The sequence below is a fragment of the Capronia coronata genome, assembly GCF_000585585.1.
Source record: "Capronia coronata CBS 617.96 chromosome Unknown acBCG-supercont1.8, whole genome shotgun sequence".
NCBI classification, from domain to species: domain Eukaryota; kingdom Fungi; phylum Ascomycota; class Eurotiomycetes; order Chaetothyriales; family Herpotrichiellaceae; genus Capronia; species Capronia coronata.
The window spans coordinates 313,623-334,910 of NW_006912900.1; the positions used below are offsets into that span (position 1 = coordinate 313,623).

At 54.3% G+C, this 21,288-nt stretch overlaps 8 protein-coding genes across 8 annotated transcripts; 4 read left to right on the top strand and 4 right to left on the bottom strand.

Annotated features, from left to right (window-relative positions):
• Window positions 1-326: 326 nt before the first annotated feature.
• On the top strand, window positions 327-2,066 carry A1O1_08371 (uncharacterized protein; the record flags this gene model as incomplete). Its single annotated transcript, XM_007729233.1, has 1 exon — window positions 327-2,066. One exon carries the CDS (start codon window positions 327-329, stop codon window positions 2,064-2,066), a length of 1,740 nt encoding a protein of 579 aa, XP_007727423.1.
• Window positions 2,067-2,684: 618 nt separating this feature from the next.
• On the bottom strand, window positions 2,685-3,377 carry A1O1_08372 (uncharacterized protein; the record flags this gene model as incomplete). Its single annotated transcript, XM_007729234.1, has 2 exons — window positions 2,685-2,902; window positions 3,092-3,377. 2 exons carry the CDS (start codon window positions 3,375-3,377, stop codon window positions 2,685-2,687), a joined length of 504 nt encoding a protein of 167 aa, XP_007727424.1.
• A 457-nt stretch (window positions 3,378-3,834) lies between these two features.
• A1O1_08373 (uncharacterized protein) lies at window positions 3,835-5,850 on the top strand (the record flags this gene model as incomplete). The annotated part of the gene is made up of 1 exon (XM_007729235.1): window positions 3,835-5,850. One exon carries the CDS (start codon window positions 3,835-3,837, stop codon window positions 5,848-5,850), a length of 2,016 nt encoding a protein of 671 aa, XP_007727425.1.
• Window positions 5,851-6,747: 897 nt separating this feature from the next.
• On the bottom strand, window positions 6,748-8,134 carry A1O1_08374 (uncharacterized protein; the record flags this gene model as incomplete). Its single annotated transcript, XM_007729236.1, has 4 exons — window positions 6,748-6,776; window positions 6,840-7,134; window positions 7,195-7,949; window positions 8,077-8,134. 4 exons carry the CDS (start codon window positions 8,132-8,134, stop codon window positions 6,748-6,750), a joined length of 1,137 nt encoding a protein of 378 aa, XP_007727426.1.
• A 1,767-nt stretch (window positions 8,135-9,901) lies between these two features.
• A1O1_08375 (uncharacterized protein) lies at window positions 9,902-11,695 on the top strand (the record flags this gene model as incomplete). The annotated part of the gene is made up of 1 exon (XM_007729237.1): window positions 9,902-11,695. The coding sequence occupies one exon, from the start codon at window positions 9,902-9,904 to the stop codon at window positions 11,693-11,695; it is 1,794 nt and encodes a 597-aa protein (XP_007727427.1).
• An 80-nt stretch (window positions 11,696-11,775) lies between these two features.
• On the bottom strand, window positions 11,776-14,134 carry A1O1_08376 (uncharacterized protein; the record flags this gene model as incomplete). Its single annotated transcript, XM_007729238.1, has 2 exons — window positions 11,776-13,936; window positions 13,995-14,134. The coding sequence occupies 2 exons, from the start codon at window positions 14,132-14,134 to the stop codon at window positions 11,776-11,778; spliced, it is 2,301 nt and encodes a 766-aa protein (XP_007727428.1).
• A 397-nt stretch (window positions 14,135-14,531) lies between these two features.
• A1O1_08377 (uncharacterized protein) lies at window positions 14,532-16,316 on the top strand (the record flags this gene model as incomplete). The annotated part of the gene is made up of 1 exon (XM_007729239.1): window positions 14,532-16,316. The coding sequence occupies one exon, from the start codon at window positions 14,532-14,534 to the stop codon at window positions 16,314-16,316; it is 1,785 nt and encodes a 594-aa protein (XP_007727429.1).
• Window positions 16,317-17,956: 1,640 nt separating this feature from the next.
• Window positions 17,957-21,209, bottom strand: A1O1_08378 (uncharacterized protein; the record flags this gene model as incomplete). Its single annotated transcript, XM_007729240.1, has 3 exons — window positions 17,957-19,831; window positions 19,885-20,316; window positions 20,370-21,209. The coding sequence occupies 3 exons, from the start codon at window positions 21,207-21,209 to the stop codon at window positions 17,957-17,959; spliced, it is 3,147 nt and encodes a 1,048-aa protein (XP_007727430.1).
• Window positions 21,210-21,288: the final 79 nt, after the last annotated feature.

Genomic DNA, 21,288 nt, shown 5'->3' on the forward strand with positions numbered 1-21,288 from the left:
CGTTGGGGTTGTTCCTCACATTCCTATTGGTCAATGGCATGGGCGAGCTAACACAGGGGCTGTTCAGCCTTGCGCAACAATGGACTTTTTACATGGTGTTTCCTTTGTGCCACATCTGTCAGTCCCAACACCGACATTCTCTTCTTTTGTCTATTGATGATATTTTTGGGCATCGAACACAATGCGCATTCATTGCTTCCCTTTGGTACTATTTTTAGCCAATGGAGAAAAGGATGAAAATGCCGCCCGTCGGACGGCGAGAGCTGCCTCTGGTCCTTACACCAAAGCTCCCCATCTAACAAGCCTGACAAGAGAACAAGCACGCAATGTCCACCGGTCTACGCCGCAGCACCAGGGTCCGGAAGCCCACGGCGCGCTCCCTGCCTCAACCTTCCTCCGTGCAGACTACTAACCGGGTCCATCGAGCGTTGGTCCCCAAGACTGCCCTGGATGGCTTCATGATCAAGGTGTATGCTGAAATCCACGCTGCCGCTCTGACCCCCATTTCCCAGGCAGAACGTTCCGAGATCCACGGTGTCCTCCGCAAGGCCAGAACCGTCCGGTTCCTCAAGTTCCTGCCCAAGAAGACGCGAGACGAAGTGACCACAGCACTGAAGGACGCCTCACCCAGCACGCGAAGGGTGAGCGGAGTGCACCGGGATGCCATGGACATAATTCAGGTGAGCCCATCCACCTTGCGCGACCGACTGCATCATTTCCCCAACCTGTTGCTGCTGAGCATTTGCGCGCACTCTGAAACGTTCCGCACGGCGCTGGCCCAAGAAGCCGCCGTCAGCAAAGCCAACCACGAGCCGACGTGGGCGCACCTGCTGGCGAAACTCAAGCAGAGCGCATCCAGCCTGGAGCTGTTCGCGCAGACCAGAGGGCTGGGTTGGCGGAGAGCGCTGGCCGCTCACGACAATGACTTTGACATCCTCCTCAGCCGTGTCCTGCGCGATTTCCGTCTGTCCGGTATCGACAAGACGAGTTTCGGGATTGGAACTAACGACCTACAAGAACTGCACGCGGTCGACGACACATCGCCATACCATTGGGTGCTGCCGCCGAACAATAAGAAAACCGTACGCTGCGAGATCGAATACAAGGTCACGGCCGATCTGATGCGCGATGGCGTCGCAGTGCAAACCGGCAACAACACCAACAACGCTTCACCACCGACGCTCCAGATCAACGACGACCAAGTCGTCCAACAGTGGGACATTGCCGATTCCATCATCCTCCCGAACTACACGTGGCCCAAGCTGGCGCCGGAAGCCGCGGGGGAGCCACGGTTCTGCGGCTTCAAAGACAGCCATTGTGTCGCGTGCGGCCAGGATCTCACTTGCACCTGCACCCCCGCGGACCTGCTCGACGGTGGAGCCGAGGTGCTCGTCGAGCTCATCACGACCGCCCGCACCGGCACCGGCGTGCGCGCCCTGCAGGACATCCGCGCCGACCAGTATCTCGGCGAATACGTCGGCGAGATCTACCCGGCCAGATTCAGCCGTGGCGGCGCCCTGGTCACCCGCTACGGAGGCGCCTCTGGACACTCGTATATCCTGGAAGTGCCCATCGCGCGGGCCAGCGACTATGTCGTCAGTGCGGCGACGAGTTCGAAACGAAGAAGAAAAAGGACAAACCCCGGAGTATCCTCAGCAGCAACAGGGGCGAAAAAGACAACGACGACAGCGACTAAAGCAAAAAGCAAGACTAAATCTCGGGTCCCGGGTTTGCTGATCGACTCGACCGTCCGCGGCAATTGGACACGCTACATCAACCACTCGTGTAAACCGAACACACAATTCGCCATCGTCAACGTCGGCCAGCAGCGTACCGTGCTGTTCCAGGCGCTCCGCAGCATCAATTACGGCGACGAGATCACCGTCGACTACGGAGACGAGTATTTCCTGCATTTCGACTGGGGCTGCAAGTGCGGTCATGCGCGCTGTCGGTATTGGCGTGAGGGTGTGGGCGTCAGGCCGGATCGTGTCACGCTGAAGATGGCGTTGAGTCAGAAGATTGCGCCGAAGTGGGCTGAGGACGATGATGATGTTCCTATCGAGTAGGAGGATTGTGTGTCCTAGAGGGAAAGAAGAGAAAGAGAAAGAGTGTGAATACTATGAGAAGAGTTGGAAGTATGGAAGAGACTTTCTTGAAAAAAAAGGAGAGGAGAGGAAAGGAAAGGAAAGGAAAGGAAGTAACGATAAGGTAAGGGGTGAAAGAGATGTTGTATTCGTTTCTAATAAATAGTTCTGTATAATAGTGCTACTAGTAGAGAGCTGACAGTGTTTTCATGTACAGTCTCATTCAGGGGTTGGGTCGTTTGGTTTCGGTACTAATAGTATTTGTTGTTGCTTATCATCGCCTTCTTGATCCAAGTTTCTACGATAGATTCGTCCATCATGGATTGGACGATTTGATCATGAAGAGGGTGAGGGCGACACAGTCTGCTGAACGGACCATGGTTCCTAGATCCGCCCATCGCATCTCTGAACGCAAAGGATGACGAGGCTGACAGATGGGCAAGAGTAAGTGGTCGGTTGAGTGGACCTTCATATTCATTTTCAGGTACGAGTGGTGCATGACGCTCCATGTATGTCGACGACTGATTGAAGCAAATACAAGTAACTGTCGGAGCAGAGTATCTGGCGGTATATATGGGTCCAATCAATCGTTCGGCCCAGTCATGCATTGGGAAACTTGAACGGTGCGTGGGCAGCCTTCCACAGCAGAAACAAGCAACTCGTGTTCCCTGTCCACCAAGCAATACCGCGGATTTGGCTGTACAGGTCGTGCGAAACCAGGACGTAGACGGCCCCGTAAACCAGTCTAGCAATCGTGTACGTGGTGCAGGCAGTGTTGACTGTCTGTCTTGGAACGCCAGCCACGAGGGCCAAGAGGACTGCAGAGTGCACACGCTTGTTAGGATTGCCATTCACGACAGTAATGGATTGAGGCAGCGATCGATTTGATCGATTTGCCGTAAATGCAGGCTGTACCGTATACAACAACAGTATAATACGCAACAGAATGGTGTAGGGGGGTAGTGTGGTGATGCGGACGGATCGGACCAATGCCTAATTAGACCTACCTGAACCCACAAAGAACGTATACGCCTCGATTGAGTTGGCGCTGGCAGCTTCCATGCGCTGGAGCTGCTCGAGTTGGGCTTGGGTCATTTTGCCCTCCCGGACAGCCACGGCGCCATACTTGTTGAGATCCTGCCGCGGGTTGCCGTTATGGTCAATGCCGTAGATCTGTTTCAGAGTGCGGCTGGCTAGTATGCCGTACGCGTAGAACCAATTCCAGGCCAGAAACGCGGCCGGCCCGGCGAACGAGGGAGATGAAGGCGGGATTCCTAGATAGCTTGTTGCCATGGTTGACGGAGTGGAAGATGGGGTTGAGTCTGATGGTAGGTAGACAAGGGTGCGTAAGACAAGATCCAACGGCTCTGAGATGTGAGGGCGATGGAAGTCGAAAGGAATACGGTCCCAGACTTGGAGCGCAGGACGATGGCTGGCTGGTTGCCTGATACAATTTATATAGATAGAATATCTGCCATAAGTACATATACTATGCAGAGTAGGAAGACAACCTCAGGCATCCAGGGGCTTTATCCGGACACACAGGCAACAGCGACAGCCTTGCATCCCGCCAAGCGATAGATTGATCTACAATCTCCAACTCCAACTCTCGAACTTTTGACAGGATGCGGAGTTCGAGTCTCACGTCTTTCACGAGTTTCTTTCAAGTTGGTGATCGGTCTCCTGCACACGCGCCTTCACCAGGCTCTTTTCCGTGCGCAGTCTGTCCTTCGAATGTGCTTGTTGAGGTATGAGCCTGAAATGCCCGTACAGGCATGTCTCATACGCAACATGGCGCTTGGAAGTGGTGCGCGGATTGTGTCTATCACTTGAAGCACAACAGCCTCAGCCTCAGCCTCAGCCTCAGCCTCACAACAGCCTGACGGCTCTTCCCAGAGCAAACCCCACGAAATGGAACCGACATTACAGCCTGTTCCGGCCCTTCGATAGACACAATACTGAACAGAAATCATCTTCCCAAGATGAAGCCCCTCCTGATACTCCATTGAGGGCACGTCGCTCCAAACGTCCAGGCTCCTTCAATCCCTACAGCCCGGAAGGATTACAGAAATTGAAGGATCTGCTGCCGGAGCTCAAAGTCCTCGGTGAGCTGATGCGGGATGAACACCGAGATGAGGAGCCCTTGCCTCATGACGATCTTTACATCCCAGCGTCACCCATCCAGATTCAGGTGGAAAAGGCTGCGCGGAGAAGAGGTATTCAGAAAGAGCAGGCAACATATAAAGAGCTGGGGCCGCTAAAGAACAACCCATGGGCGGTCATGTTAGCGGGCCCTATCAGGTCCTGTCAGGCCAGTGGTGCGAGGCTACCGGGAGGGCTCTTGCTAGACTTCGATTACGTGAAGAGCCCGGTTGACGGGAAGACCTATCTTCTACCGGCAGATCTCGCCGACTTGGATGCTCTCGAGGCAAAGCTGGCCAAGCAGCTTTACAAGGACGACTGGAGACGGGTGCGGGAGGACAAGCGGCTAGCCAGAGCGCAGCGAGAAAACACTTCTGCGCTCAACCCTGACACGAATGCCGTGCAGTCGTCCGAATCGAACCCTCCGGCCGCGAAACGCCAGTCTGCATTGACTCGTTTTCTTGCGGATGTCAATATTTTCCGCATCCTGACGCTCCGTTTGACCAAGGGCAGGAAGGACGACCCGCAAATCAGGCTCACCAAGACCGGAGAGGTGTCCAAACTCATCCCGTTCGAGGCGAAAGTCCCCGTCTTGTCCGCACAGCACTACATGCGCCACAAAAAGGACATCGAGCTTGCCACCGGTGTCGCCGATAGCGAGCCGGCCAACATTCTCTCCTTCAACCTGAAGGATGTGCAATGGCAGCCTGACATACACAGCCGGCTGGCACAGATCATGCGGAAGCGTATACTGATCTGCCTGACGGCACTGGCCGAGTCGCTGAAAGGGGAGCCATTTGCAAAGGCGTCGACAAGAATCGTCGCGTTGCCAATACCTTACGGCGGGAAGCTCAGTAGTGAGACGTTTCGGCACCTGGTCGCCGGCACGGCATCTTCAAGCGAAGCATGTCCCGCAACGAATGTTGGACAAGGAAACGAAGACACGCCACTTTCGCATGACGGACGGCCTGCCTCATCCGACCAACACGCGTCTACGACCTTCTCTCCACAGCCAGCGATGTCAGGAAGAGGATTCTTGCTCGGCCATCCGGACATTCACCCAGGAAGCAGCTTCCTCCACCTTGGCCACGGAAACATGACGACGCTCCTATCCCAACCTACAAACGCAGACACAGGCACCGCGGACAATACCCCAACGCGGTCTGTATCTTCTTCGCCCTCACTCCCACCATTGCCACTGCCATCCCACACGTTGACCCCTCCCATGCTCACCGTCGACGAGACCTACCGCTTCCCCATCTTCTCCCTGCACCAGCTCCTGGCCAACCCCTCCTCCTCATCTCCCTCCGGCATCACCACACTCGACGCTCTCATCCAAGCCAACGAGGTCTTCCGCCCGGGCCCTGGCCCGGGCCCAACACCCCATGACGACAAAGACGACTACCTCCTCCTCGTCCGTCCAGGGCCGGGTCCGACCCAAGAACTCGTCAAAGAGATCTGGCAGTTGTGGCGCTATCTGGAAGGCCAGCCTGGAGTGTCGCTGGAAACGGACTGGGGTCCGGCAGGCGAAGAGCAGCTCAATGCTGGCAGGCAGGGCGAAGATGAAGATGAACCATCGATACCCAAGGATAGGCGGCGACGACGAGATGCTACTGATCTCTAGATGGACAGAGATTGGTGTACAGATACAACTTGAGGAAAAATGAGAGAAACAATGAGGACACTCCTCCGTTTAATACCCTGTAGCATATGAAACGCTCTATGTAATATACTAGTCCGTCGATCAGACCTCTCTCTGACCTGAGTAAAGCATCCGGATCTACAGTTCCAATAGACCATATGGACTCATCATACACACAGCACCTCGCGCCGTAGCAACTGGTATCGCTTCGTCCTGAGGGACTGGAGCAGCCCTTGATTTGAGATAAATACGACTTAAGAAGCTTGCACGGTGCCATTGATGATCGGAAACAGCAGCACCGCATCGGCCGCGTTCTATTAGTACTTAATAAAAGTATGGTCATTATCACACCACTCCATACTTGCGGAGTATCATCATTGCTTGAGTTGAATGAGCGAAAACCGAACATGGGCAAACAAGACCGGCGCCGCCGCCGCATATACGCGCGAAATTTTCCCCATCCAGTACATTCCCAAAAAAATGTCCCAGGCCTTGACAGAACATCTGTGAGCATCGAGACAATGGATTTCTTGTAATTCGACCTCGTGGCCCATAACACGACCATACCCATCGATAATTGCGCACTCCAGGCAACGCGAAAACAGAAATCCCTACCAGTCCGGACCCGGCGCAAGATTCAGGCACTGACACATCATGCCGCGTGATCCTATCTGCACCCGCCGCGGACGTGGACGAACACAAAGCATCAAAGCCACTCGTGTATTGTAGGCCCGAAATCGGTCTGGCCTGGCCTCCACTACTCCGTGATGTTGAAGCCCGGGAAACATCAACGTCCGCAAAGATGTAGGCTTGCTCGTGGATACATAAGGTCGTCCTTCGTCGAATAAACAAATGCAAAGAGACTGGGCGTCATCGACACTAGCCGACTCGGTAGGCGTCGTAGATGACTATAGAAGCGTCAATAAGGCACCGAGTTCCATTGCAGACAAAGACAAGATTGCTCGACTTACTTTCGGTCGCCCTACGGCATCCGCTTCCCATCCACATGCAGGTATTGACAAAGGCGTACCGCTCGTCTCCGGTTTCCAGCTCCACAGATATACGGAACTTGTATTGGTTGGCTGGCAGCGTGTCTGCGACTGATGGTTCGTTGAGACGTTCGAGCACCTCTTTGTTGCCGGTGCGCCAGCCCTTGGATCGTGCCGTGATATAGGCGGGAGGCTCGTCATTGGTTTGGAGGAGATAGTCGGCATCAATGCGAGTTGCCAGGTCCTTGACCACCAATTGTTTATCCTGGCCGCCAGGCTGAGGAAGATCAGTAGAAGTTCTACATGACAACGACGCTCGAATGGTCCATCCACTCACAATGATGATCCCCTTGCCCCATCTGCCGGCCCATTGGCCTCCGACTATGCTTACCCACTCGCGATGACCATACAGACTGCTGCCCACGGGTATTTTGGGGTTGAGCTTGATGCTGATGCGGAAATCGAGCTCCAGGGTAGGTGCTGGCAGTGACAACGAACGAGCAATATCTCCTTCATCGAAACGATGGAGAAGATTGTTTGCAGGGATGGATTCCTTCATGACATTAAGATAAGTGGGACATTCCATCAGATGTTGGCGCTGTCTGGACGTGTTCTTGGCTCTGATCTGGTTGCAGTAGATGCATTGAACCGACAAACATTTGTCCTCCTCTTTCGCTCTAAACTCCACAAAGGCGGCATGGACGTCGTCGAGAGGTGGAGCAGGGAGATTCGAGCCAGGAGTGTTCTTGGGTGTCTTTTGTGGTTTGGGCGTTTGCCTTTGAACGGGCGTGCTGGTCACCGATTGTGGCGCCTGGGAGGGTATTGAGGAGGTGGTCGCGATGCCCTGCATCGGAGTGCTGTGGGTAGCAATGCCATTTGTGATGGGACCATTGGAGGTGTGTAGGCTGGATGGCGTGCCGAAGCCATTAGGTGCGGCGATGCCATCACCAGCGGAGGAGGATTGAGGTCGAGGGGCATTGGGATGATTCTGTAAGCCGGGACACTCAAGCAGATGTTGCTTCTGGCGCGAGGTGTTCTTTGCTCGGATCTGTTGGCAGTAGATGCACTGGACGGACATGCACTTGTCGTCCTCTATGTGGAGAATATTGGGTCAGCGCAGGCGTTCATCGTCGTAACAAGAACGCAGGTGTTGGTATGGAGTGAGTACAGTACAGTCAATACTAGACGAGACAGTACTGGCAATGACAATACCACCTACCTTTGGCCTTGAACTCGACAAACGCCGCGTGGACGTCTTGGTCGATGGTGCGCCCCATACCGGCAATGAGCGAGCACGATGTCGATTCAGATGTCAAAAATGGTCCCCTCAGGAATAAATACCCGTTGCCTCGTCACGTAGAGGACGCTTCGCCTGCGGAATGAGCAGTCTTCAATTGACCAGAAGCTGAGGTGTCGCAGTCACAGCGGGCGTCGTTCAGTTTCGTTTCCAAGCGCGAGCCAGAACCGCTTGTACTGAAGTAGACTAGCGTATCTTTCATTTCAACGCCGTTCAAACCTGCGATACGTGAAGTACCTTCGTAGTACCTACTAACCTAACACATCGCTACCTCAGGTATCGAGATACTTCTCCAGGTACCTACCTACCCTCCCTTGTCTCCCTTGGTGGCTGGAGTCGGATGCAACAAGGAATAATCGATGGGCATCACTTCAATCGATTCCTACGGCCATACTGGCCTTCTGCTATCCCTTATCTCCGAAGTCGATGGACTATTCCACGTGCTCACATCGTACCTGGGATCCGGTATCCGGGTCCCTCATCTGAGCCTTCTCTGCTATTATTGGCGTCTACTCTAGGCCACGGTCCGTCAAAGCAGCTGCTTCTCCTATCGAGCCTTACTAGGGTCAAGCGATGAATTCTCGTATCATGTCAAGAGAGTTTTATGCGGGCTTTCAGGGTGTATACAGACTGTCGTGTCTTGTGTCGTGACTACCATGCTGACTTGTTGACGCTATTGGACTTGTACTGTTTGTCTACATCGAGCTGACACTTGCAGCCTAGAGGCTAAAGGACTCTGCCTCCTATACTCTTCAAATTGTCGCTCATTTTGTCAAAGCGGCGAACCTCCCTTGCCGGCTGAAGACGTCTCCCTTCGTCTCCCGTCCTAATGTCTACCGAGTGGTCCATCCCTTTCGGTTTAGGCCATTGGTTTAGGACACTCTCATCAAAAAGCTGGTCAACGACAAGGAGTTGAAGGAATTCACTTTGAATCAGGGACGGTGGCCGATGCAGTGGTTTCGTAAGTCCCAGAAGGTGAGAGCACACAACTGATTCTTCAAGCACGGTTCAATTCTGTGGCGGCACTGCGACAGAATGTACCCAGATGGCTACAGAAGGTGGTCCGCCGGAGCAACGCACGGCTACTGCAAGATCCAGCTTAAGCAGAAGATTGACAGAGTGTGCCGTGGCCATGTAGGCATATGAATGGGTATTGCTCTTTTGTGCCAAACAACTACAAAACAATTGATCTTTTGAGCACAGCTATCACAGAGCCGAGGTCTAGACAAATGATACAATGTATCCCTACCCTATCACGACGTTGAGGTCTGGACTAAGTATTGTTGTGGAGTTGAAAGCCCAGGGACTTCTTCGAGGATGTTTAATAGCAGGCTGAGCCACGAAGCATGACCATCTTGGTTATAATCAGTCTTGTGTGTGATCCCTAGCGAGATTCTCTCATTCATCTAGATTAGCAGGCAAATCTAAGCCCGTCACGAGTAGTCAGGCTGCCGCACAGCAAGTATCTACATGTAAACATTGGACAAGGCTGGACTCGTCAGGGGTAAATATGCCAAGAAATCATTCAAGAGCCCGAGTTTCGCAAAACTTGAAGACTTGAACTTCAACTTCAACTTTTGGTCCATGAAGATGCAGTATACAGCGTTACGTCTCCTGATCCGAGCCGAATCTGTGACAACAACTGAACGATAGTTATCCCCGCCCCGCTGATGGCCCATGGATAGGAGTCCGCCTGCGCTCATGGTAACTGCTGAAATGGAGGCCTGAAAAAGCACCTGAACCTGCCATGACACTTGCAACGATCAACTCCGCCGCGGGCAGCTGGTACACTGGGCCAGAGTACCAGCAGAGCTGCCCGACACTGACAGCGGACAAGTTTCTGCAAGTCACGAACCTCCTTCTAGAAAAGCCCAACTTGAACTCAACCCATCTTTTCCGCGCGGACATTCTGCATGACAGTACCGGTGCCCTGAAGACAGTGGACGAAAGGGAACAACAATGCCGATACTCCAACGATGGCGCGCATGTTGAGGAGGAAATTCCTCTAGACGGACAGGAAGCGATCGATGCTACAGAACCAGCGCCTACTCTGGAGGGAGCACGTCTCGAGCGAAAGGTGTTGCGGAAACTCATCCCTCGCAAACCGCAACTCGACCGCGCCCTAGACCAGTGGTGCTACATCTACAACCTGGTCAAAACTACAGAGATCGTTGCAGGCCATGTCGTCGTCTACGTGCCCATAGTCGCCAGGGAGACTGAGATGCCATGGTACCACCCGCCAGTCAAATCATTGGCATACCTCTACCAGCAAAGGGGCAACGACACCACTTTGTCTGTGCACTTCGTGCCATTCGAAAGTACAGTGACCACACCCTTGCCTTCGCGACTACACCGCACTTTCATCTCCTTGCTACAGACGTTCCTGCGGCTGGCGAAGAGCCCAGCGCCTGAGCAGGATCCCCACGTCGGGCATCGCGACGATAGCGCACCGATCACTTCAGCCGTCGACGCCTCCATGGCTCCATCTGCGCTCAAAGACACCATTCTACCTCAGCATGTCGTACAGAACACATACACTCGCCTGAAGCAGCGATATGCTCAAGACCTGATTTCGCGATGGGCCGAAAGTACGGAGCCATCCAAACACGTTTTCGAGGACCTCTCAATCGCCGCATTTGTCATTGAGCTGTGGAAACAGATGTATTCATCGCCGAATACTTTCCCCGGCTTCGTCGATATCGCCTGTGGCAACGGTGTTCTCACGTATGTACTCATCCAGGAGGGCTACCGTGGCCGCGGGTTTGACGCTCGTAGACGCAAGACCTGGGCAGTGCTGGGCTTGGACCAGCATTTGGACGAAATGATCTGCGTTCCACAACCATTCGTTGATCATGCACCGGCTGACATGGATGACTTGCTGTCAGACACGCGAGTCCACAGTGGTCTGTTCGAGCCAGGCACGTTCATCATCTCGAATCATGCGGACGAGCTCACTCCCTGGACACCCATTCTTGCAGCACTGTCGTGTCCTGGGTCTCCGCTTCCGTTTCTCTCTATACCTTGTTGTTCACATGCTCTGAGTGGTGCGAAACACCGCTATTCTCCGGCCGAGATCAAGGCAGGACCTCGCGCGATGATGAGGTTGAATGATAAGACCGAACAGCCAGCGACAGGCGATTTAAAGGCGTTGCGCGCCGCCAAAGCCAAAGCCGCGACCCATACAGACGACAAGTCCATGTATGCATGTCTGACGCGCAAGACGGTCGCACTGGCCGAAGAGGTCGGCTGCAATGTGGAATTGACCCTCATGAGGATCCCTAGTACCAGAAACATCGGCATTGTAGGTAACAGGAAGAGACTTGGCGGCACTGAAACGGCAGAGTCTAGCGACAGAACGGAGGATCCGTCACCATCCCACGAAGAAGTTCCTATGAAGATTCAAGCCTTGCTAGAACGCGAATGTGCCATATCAGGCGGGATGGGAGAGGCCGCGAAGACGTGGATCGAGAGAGCACGGAAACTCCAGACGGGCACGGGACGAGGAAAGATCAATCTACGAGGGAAACCTGATACTGGTTGAACTCATCTCATTCGACGCCAGTTGATGAGCACCAATTTCAAGGTCCAGCACACCACCAATTGCGGACTACGGACTATGGACTACGGACTACGACTCCTCGACAGGCTCCTCGAGGCGGGCTGACTGGCTTCATCGTCCTCAGCGCTGGGCAATGCCACATTGAACAATGACTCGGCCCATTCGGCGAATGTGTCGATATCCCAGACGGCATCCTCGGGACTTTTTCCCTTCCGCGAGATCTGAGTCGCCCCATTGACCTTGCCGTTCCCTCCCAGACGATTTACATAGCCGTCAAAGAAGGTCTCGTAGATCTGCACCACCTGGTCCTCCACAGCTGCAACCAGCGTTTCCCGGGTGCGCATGTCGTCGAGGTATTGCTCCAGCTTGGCACGAAGAACGGGGACTTCTTTCTCCATGTGCTTGCGGGTCGCGGACACGGCATCCCCCAGAGCGGCATTCTTCGTACTAGCCTTGTCTACGTCCTTGGGCAGGTCCTTCGTCAAGGTGGCTGCAAAGCCTGCCGTGAAGTCGTTGATCACGGTCCTCAGACGGCCGTCGAGCTCGACTTTGGCGTCAAGCATGTTCTCGACTACTCGAGGAAGTAGGCCGCCCGTGCTGAACAGTTTCATCCAACTGCGCGGGTTGAACAGCCCGCCACGTTCGCGAAGCTCGTAGAACGTGCTAGCAACGCCGGAAAAGTCGAAAGACACGTCCGGCGTCACATACTCGATGTCAAACGCCACGATCTGCGACTTCAATAGAAGCAGGTGGCGCAGAAGGAAGAGCTGGCCATCGGCCGCGGAGGATCTTGAGCGGATTTGGTTTGACGCGTGCACTAGAGACACGGTGGTCTGATGAACGATCTGGTGCGCCAGATCATCGAAGACGGACGAATTGACGAGTCGGTAAATTCGGGAGAGCAGGCGGACCGCTTTGGACAGGGTCGGGTAGCAGTTCTGCAGCGCCACACGGCGGGATGCCACGGTCCAGGAGAAGGAGCCCTCCTCGCCCGAGTCTTCGTCGACGATCTCGGGGGTCTTGGGCATCGGTGTCAGTGGCTCGCTCGGTTTCCTTCGGCCGGTCAGAGTGGCGGCTGAGGTTGGTGGTCTTGACGTGAGCCTCGGATAGTCCAGGTCTTCGGATTTTGGTTTGAAAAGCTCGATTTCCTCGTGCAAAATCGCCTGGGCGCGGAAGACCAACCTTGTCTGCGCGTCTTCCAATGCTGGGTGGATCAGGATCGAGAAGTCCAGCTGGTTCAAATCGGCGGGGCCGTCTTCCTCCTCGTCATGCAGATATCTAGTCTGCAGCAGCGTCACCAGTGAACATAGCTTAGACAACTTGTTTTCATGAATGATGCGTGGCCGCAAATGATCGTATAGTGGCTCGCATATGGATTCGAGGAAATCATAGAGTCCCCGGTATCCATGGAACCACTCCGACCACAATTCAAACTCGTCCAGACATATTCCTCGCACGTAGCTTATGCTTGCTCGGGCGAACTGCACCAGGTCTTTGGAGCTCGGAGCCTGGCCTATCTCTGCCAGTTGTTTCCGGACAATCGGGAGAATCAGCCTTGCTCGGCAAGAGGCGAAGGTGGTGTGCAGCTCGTCCATAAGACTTTGATACTCGCCTTCTGTGCCGGGCTCAGCCTCGGCCGGCGGGTTCGCGCGTTTCTGGATCTCCAGCCCAAGTTCTTTCATCTCGGCTGCGCCAACTCGGAATTTGGCGTACAAAAGAGCAGACATGGTCGTGTCGTTCAATTGTTTTGCTGCAATCCTGCCGGCAATCTCGGCCGTCGTCTCTCTGACTTCAGCCATGAACGTGTTTCGAACCAGCGTGAGCGCTCGTGTCAGAAGGAGTCTGTACCGCGACCGATAGGTCTCAGCTTCCTTATGGCTCGGGTGCGTCTGCATGTAGTCGATGCATTCGTCCAGTGTGATCAGCATGTCGGAGAAATCCTTGCTTCTGACGAACGCTCCCGCGCCAGGGGCGTTGAGACGACGGGTGATCCTCTCCAGCGGCTCATAGTATTGCAGGTTGTCGGCGATGTCTTGGGCAATGGCGTCGTTCCTCCGCTGCTCGTCCAGTATATTCGCCGACTGTTTTTGGAACGCCTTGGTCTGCGCATCAATAGCCTTGAAGGATGCAGAGATCTCGGAGAGCTCATCTAACGTTGCGGCCGTGTCGGCGAGGAGAGTGTCGAGCTGGCTTCGTGCGGCATCGAGTTGATCCAGGTATTGTCTACGTGTGAGTTAGCAAGGGAGGCCTCAGCTTAAGTGTCGCCAGTACTTCGACTTACTTGTAATCGTCCAAGCTGGCGTCCAACAAGACATCATCCAGATCAGGAGACAGTTTGAAGAGATCCAACTCAGTCTCGACATCTCGGATTCGTGCTAGGGTGGCATCTTGCTCGAATTTCGGGGGTCCTTCTGCAGCCATGTCCTCGACGTGCCAGGCTTAACAATCTTCCGCCCAGTCGTGTCGTGCTTGACCCATTAGTATGGCCATGAGCAGCGGGCTGGCTGTCCTCACTCCGAGAAACAGAAGAGGGGACAGGGAATTGCGCGCGAACAACTAGTTCCACATTATGATCTGCTGGACAGAGTAGTAGGTGTCCAAAAGACCAATTCGGGGTCAAAGCCAATCAGAGTGTCGCCGATGGACGAGGCATAGAAAGAATTCTGCCGCCCATTAAAACCGTAGGCGGTGAGAACACATCAACATGACGTCCACGAGTCTCGGACCCTCGACACCTTCAGTGCGAATCATCAGTTTCTCCTCAACGACTCGTCCAGCTATGTGCCAGAAGTGAGGATATCCAAGTCAGGTTGTCACCATGTCGTCGAGAAGCGTGGCTCCCTCAACGCTTCGCTCTTTGGCTCGATCAGGGCGAATTCAGATCACCCGACAACGAGTGCCGCCGCAAATTTCAGTCCGAAGACAACTCTCTTCCAAACCGTCTGGCAATCCTACGGCTCATCTAGCATGGAAGCGACCGTCCGCTGCGGTTCTCGCTGCCGCAGCCACTGTGGCCTTAGTCTACAGCACTGGGCCACTCAACGCAGTCGAGGCCGAAGCCCCTACCCCCGATCCTCCAGAGATCTTGATTGAGAAGTCGAAGAAGAAACAGGGGGCCTCCAAAGAGGAAAATCGAGATCGAATCAGCTCGCAGCATGTACAAGTCAAAAAGAGTTGGGAGAACCCGGGGGTTTACGCATGGGGGTCGAATACGGGCAAAGTGGCGGCTCCAGATTCGGACGAGGCATACATCAAGACGCCACGGAGGATTCCTTTCTTTGACGACCATCTACTCCGGGATCTGAAACTCGACAGGAGCTTCGGCGCCGCTGTACTCGAGAATGGCGACCTCGTGCAGTGGGGCAAGGCATTTTCAGAAGACGTCGTCCAACCAACCCTCACGTTGAAGGGGAAGGATCTCAAGTCCATCGCGATCTCACGAGATCGTATCATTGGTCTGGCAAAGAATGGGACTGTCTACTCCATCCCGGTCTCCAAAGCCGACCAAGAGAATGGGCCTAAGCCCAGCGAGAGTTCCTGGATACCATTCTTGAGCACGACGTCCCCGATCAGTTACAGGAGACTGACGCCGCAGAAGCTAGGCATTGGTGAGAAAGTCACGTCCATCAGCGGCGGACTGGAACACGTCTTGCTGCTCACGAACTCCGGCCGCGTCTTCTCTGCCGCATCCAGCACCGAAGACTATCCGAGTCGAGGCCAGCTGGGGGTGCCCGGCCTGACATGGCTCACACGCCCTGCCGGATCTTACGACATGTGCCATGAATTGACCACGCTGAAAGGATTCAACATTGAGAAAGTGGCTTCCGGAGATACGCACTCGCTGGTTCTCGACAAAGAAGGCAGAGTGTTTGCATTTGGGGACAACTCGTTCGGCCAGCTGGGGTTCGAGTTGACTCCCGAATCGCCCTATGTCGACATGCCGTCTTTGTTGCCCATCACCAAGCTTTATCAAGGCACCAATCAGGTGCCCAAAGTCACCGGCATCTCCGCCGGCGGCCAAAACAGCTTCTTCACCATCGATGCCACACGTGTTGCAGGCCCGTCTGAGAATCCATCCGATGTCCGTACGCTCGGGCGCGTGACAGCCGACACTTGGACATGTGGGCAAGGAATCAAAGGCCTCCTCGGAAACGGGCGCTGGACCCATGTGCAGGACCAACTGACAAAGGTGCCGGCGCTTAGCGGGCTTTTCGAATACGACGAGAAGAAGAATGTCGTCGTGCCCATCCGAATGGCTCAGATCTCGGTTGGCTCCACGCACGCCTCGGCCGTGATGGACAATGTCACCTATCTCAATGCGAGCGAGAAGAGCTCGGATGATGACACGAACTGGGGTGCCGACGTGCTGTGGTGGGGTGGCAATGAGTTCTACCAGCTCGGAACGGGGAAACGCAACAACCTGGCCACTCCTCAGTATATCCGACCACTGGACACGGCCGCGGAGATCGAGGCTGGCAGGAAAGATCAGCACCGCCTGCATTTGACGCCCAAGCATACGATTCGAGTCAAAGGCCGCAAAGTCGATGTCGAGCAGAGAGTTGAATGTGGCCGGAACGTCACTGCCGTCTATTCTGCAGTCTAGGTCAAACCTTGATGTGATATATTTGGTTGGAATTGCTGCAGAGAGACTACGGTTTCACTCCGCAGTGTGGACCAGTCCATCACCGTGATCATACGCAGTAACCGCCTGAATTGGCCACTGGTATCTTCACAGGTCAAGCATCCCTGGCCCATCTTCGAGGAGTGTGCCGAAAAAGAAGATTGCGAGCTGTGAATCTCCTGCAAGAGATAACGGAGAGCTGCAATCTACTGCTGAAACAGTCACAAATTCAATCTTGTCAGCGATTGTTTCGAAACTCCCATGCATGATCCACCATGTTTGGTGAAGCCGGTGGCCGGTGGCCGGTCTTGAAGGCGAAACAGGCTGTGACCTTCCCCGGCGTGGGTCAATTCCTGTGATGATCTGGATCTTCACCAGCACGTCGCAGCAGGATGACTTGTGAAGAAGGGATCTCTGCATCAAACATGCTCATCAGTGTCACGATCTATGTGAGGGCTCCTCCTTGCATCGTCCAAGGGTGCGTGATCAATTCGCCGCACCCACTTCATCCATTCTGAAAGACTGCTCTGCAAAAGTCAGATGCCAGCATATCCGCATTCGCTGTTGCAAGAGGCCAATACGATGAAACGGCAAGAAGGAAAGGCAGGACAACAATGCATATTCCGGAGATGTGCAATCCATACCTCCAAGTCAGGTTGGGGTGCTTTCCTTGTATGGGAAAGTAGGGCAAGTCATCATCATCACACCAACAGGAATGCGCAGGCCAGAAGGAGAACAAAACACCGTTCATCTTGAAACCTGAGACCTGAGCAGTCCTTTCTCAGTCTGTCTGCCCAATTGAGGAAACGAGAGGGATGGAACGTAGCGAGCGACCAACAAATAATTTGGGCCCTGTATTTTATCTGTTAGAATGTCTATCGAGTGATGGACGCAGAGAATGACACGCATCTCAACCAAAGCACAGTATCATTCAGGCCTGATACAAGGCCAGCTTCCACCCTACCCCTATCCCTATCCATAGCCATGCCGCCAACCCTGGTACTGCTACTGCTAATGCCTATTTATGACTGAACTGGCCCTTGGACGATTCCTTCGAGATTGCCATGATTGCCGCAATCACAAATCTGCCTCCCTCCGAATACAATTGAATAAGATGACCTCCGTGCCAAACGACCGACCAAGCGACCAACGGATCCATCATGTGCCGTGCTCGCTTGCTCTGTGTGTGCGTATGTGACGATGCATGCTCAACTGTATCGCAAAAGGCCGCACCATGAATCCTCCCCAACGGAATGCATCGCAATGCAATGCAATGTAGCACATCCCAGATTCAGAAGCTGCCCGATTCCCATGTCTTGTTGTACACTTGTACATCGTTGAAACCAAGCCACCCTGCGCTGCCCTCAAAAACGCCATGCGATATCTGCCACGCCAGGCTAGACTTTTGCTAGACTTTTGCCATGCTAGGCCATGCCTTGCAATTGTCGAGGCCGAAAACCGCAGGCTTGACGAAAACAACAACGACAATACCCGCCCCAGAAATGATATACCTTTGAGGCGTGTTGTGTTTGTACTATGCATACCGGAACGGTCCTAAAGCCATTGTCAGCCATCCGTAACAAATCACCGGCAAAAGCAACCCCCTTTAGGATTTCAAAAGGTCAAGGGATCAGTAGAAGAGACTTACCACTTCCATATTGACCCTGACCCACACCAGGAGGCGGGATCCCGTACCCCTGTTGCGGCAGCGGTACAGGTTGTTGTTGTTGGTGAGACTGATACGGGTTCCAGCCCGGCGCGGACACGGGAGCCGGCGGAACATGGTGCTGGGCAACGGCAACGGCTCCGGGAGGGGGAAGGTGGACGTCCCTTATCAGCTCCACCATCTTGGTCGCGTCGAGTCTGGCGTCGATGTACGTCGAAGCTCTGGGCAGGATGCTGAGGAGAAAGGCGATCTGGGGAGGAAGCGGAGGGGGAACTGGGAACGGCGGCATTCCGGCCGGAGGGTTGTTGTTGATGGCTTGACGCTGCTGTTGATGTTGTTGTTGTTGCTGCTGTTGTTGGTTCATCCGGCGGCCGGCGGCTCCTTTGAGAGGCGACTCGCCACGAGCCATCTTGCGAGGGCCGAGATCGTCGAAGTCGTCAGGAAACGGCCGCTTGGGAGAATTGGTGGTGATGGAGTCAATCACTTTCTGGATGGGCGAGTTGACGGCCTCCGGCATTTCCACGGACGGCATCACCGTGCTCTGGCGAGGTCGGATCTGCTGTGAAGAAATCACTGGATGGACGTTGATGGTGTCGAACGTGGGTGTGCTGTAGCGGCTGGAAAACAGCGTGAGCGTGGGATCTTCCGGGAAGTGTTTCCTCATCCTCTCCTCGAGGGCCTGGAGCTGGGCCAGTTCTCCATATTTGGACTCATAGTCATGCAGGTAGGCAAACAATGGTTTGGCTTTGGCAGTGTACTCTGGATTCTCATGAGCGAGGAGTCGCTTGACTGTTGTCTCAAACACGGCCCGTGCATTGGTGACATCGTTGATCTCGAACAGATGCTTGATATATTGCAAGGGAAGGTAGTCATCCTCAGGGAAAAGCTTCATGCCTCGGTCCAAGATCTTGGTCCCGGTCGGATCCCGGTAGCACTGCCATTCTATCCGCGCCGATTCCACGTAGAAGTCGCTGGTGAGTTTGCCTCGCTTGCGCGCCTCTCCAAACACCGTGCGGAACCCACTAGGACCGCGGTCGGTAGGGAGCCCTTTCCCCTGCACTCTCCGGGTTGCGCGCATCAAAGCAATCCACACGTGGGAGATCATGCGACTGAGCATGTTTGTCTGCGCCTGAGCGGCCTTCTTGATGTTTTCGATTTGGTTGTCGAGCACGGCCTTCTTCGCAGTGACATTGGCGGCGTTGATTTCGTCTTCACCATAGCCGTTCCCGTCTCCATTGGTGGTGGTGGCGGCTAGCTCTGCTTCCTGGATATCTTCCTTTTCCCGCAGAGAGACCTTCTTGATCAGATCGTACAGAGCATCCAGGACTTTGTCGTACGGCTCTCGTATCTTCTTCATTCTCTCTTTGGCACCGGGATCATTTCCTTCATCATTCTGTGTCGATGACTCGATGCGATCTGCGAGTTTGAAGGCGAGGAGGGGCGCTTCAGGATTGGATGCAATGCCTTGATTCAGCAGCTTGCTACCGTCGCTCTCCAGGCCGTTGGCAATACAGAACTCGACGGCATCGTACCACATTTCTGGCCAGAACTGGAGGGCCATCAGAGCTTGTTTGTAGGTGAATAGAATGCGGCTGTTCAACAGCGCAGGGTCCTCGTCTTTGAGGACGAGATTGTCCTCCTTTTCCCACTCTACCCACTGTTTCCAGAGAGCGACCTGCTTCATGTATTCGTCGTAGCCCGCGAATCCTGGAGCTGGCGGCAATCGTGGCCTCGAGGTCCGCTTCAGATCTCTGGTCAGATTCTGCAGTTGCGTATACGCTGTTCTAGCAGTCATGTAGACTGGGGATTTCTCCTGGAGATATTTCCGGCCCTGAAATCAATGGATTAGCTGGGTGTCAACATAGGTACAGAAATCTTACATACGTTGATTTTGCTCAGGCCCGTTTCGAAGGCATCGTATTCCTTCCATAATGAGGTGGTCGCTGCGGTAGGTACGGCAATCGCTTTCTGGTATGCTTCTCGCAGAGTATCGACTTTGGCGCCATCCTGCCAGCCTGTGCCGCCCACAGTTCCGGGACCGGTCTTCAAGAAGTTGATGTAGTCTTGCCATAAGCTCCCGGAATCCTTGTCCATGCCGATGGTTTTGAGGGCAAAGCTGAAGGCGTCATTGATGATGTTGTAGGATCGGGCAATGTCTCCGGACTGCATACTATTGCGGCGACGGACGTAGTTGATGTACAGGGACCACAGTTGCACGTCAAGAACCTCGAGGAGTGATCGATTGAAGAGGGTCTCCATGGCTCGCATCCTGTCATGCTCTTCCTCCCACTTGACGTAAGCACACCATTGTTCCGCCTACAGCTGCTGTCAGTACGGACACAGGATAGAAAGCAAGGACTGACACGTACGGCATAGGGGAAGACTGAGAGATACTGCTCGTACACCCGGCGGACTTCATCTTGTTTGTTTCGGCTCTTGAGCTCCTGGATCAGCTCAAGATATGCGTCAATGTCTCCACGTGGGTCGTCTTTGATGCGATCTTCCAAGATACCAACCACGTCATGAGCTAGTCGAGACTTGGGCAAGCCTGGAACAACAGCATCACCATTCACAGGAGAGCGAGGCAGATCAGGCCGAGGTGGAACATCAGAAGCAGCAGTTTGCGCAGGTGTGGCAGTTGCAGTACGTGGTGCGTCAACACCCGCGGGGAGATTGGAAGAAGAAATGTCAGTGGGACTACCAGTTGCCTGGACAGGAGCAGGAGTGGTTCCAATTTCTTGTTCTGGTGACTGGGAAGTTCTATCAAACGGGTTTGCAGGGGCAGGTGTAGAGACATCGAAATCCAAGCCGTCGGCTGGATCGTAGACATCAACCTCGTCATTTCCATCCGGGGTCCCTTCTTCATCTTCGGGGTCATCATCAACTTCAAAGCCGCCGACGATACGTGGTTTGGTCTGCGCGGGGGTGGAGGCGGAAGATTGTGCTTGGTTTGATGCCGCGCCTGGGGCGGAGAGATGGTTGACAGTATTTGGCAGGAGCGCTTGCGGCGTAGACTGACTTGGAGATAGTATCGCATCGCCTGAAGTATCGAAAGTGTCCGCCTCTGATGCACTCTGTGGCTGCGTCAGATGTGCAGTGGAGAGGTCAGTCCCATCGGCGGCGCTGTTTAACCCAGACTGAGGTGACTGCACTGCCTGTTCCTCGATGGCAGGCGCGGGCGAGAAAGGTTCTTGATCCGGGCTGTCCATTGTGGATCTCGCCCAACTTCTCGCGAGAAGGTATCGTAGAAAGGTGAACGAGGTGGTCAGGCTCTGTGGAGGTCAGTAT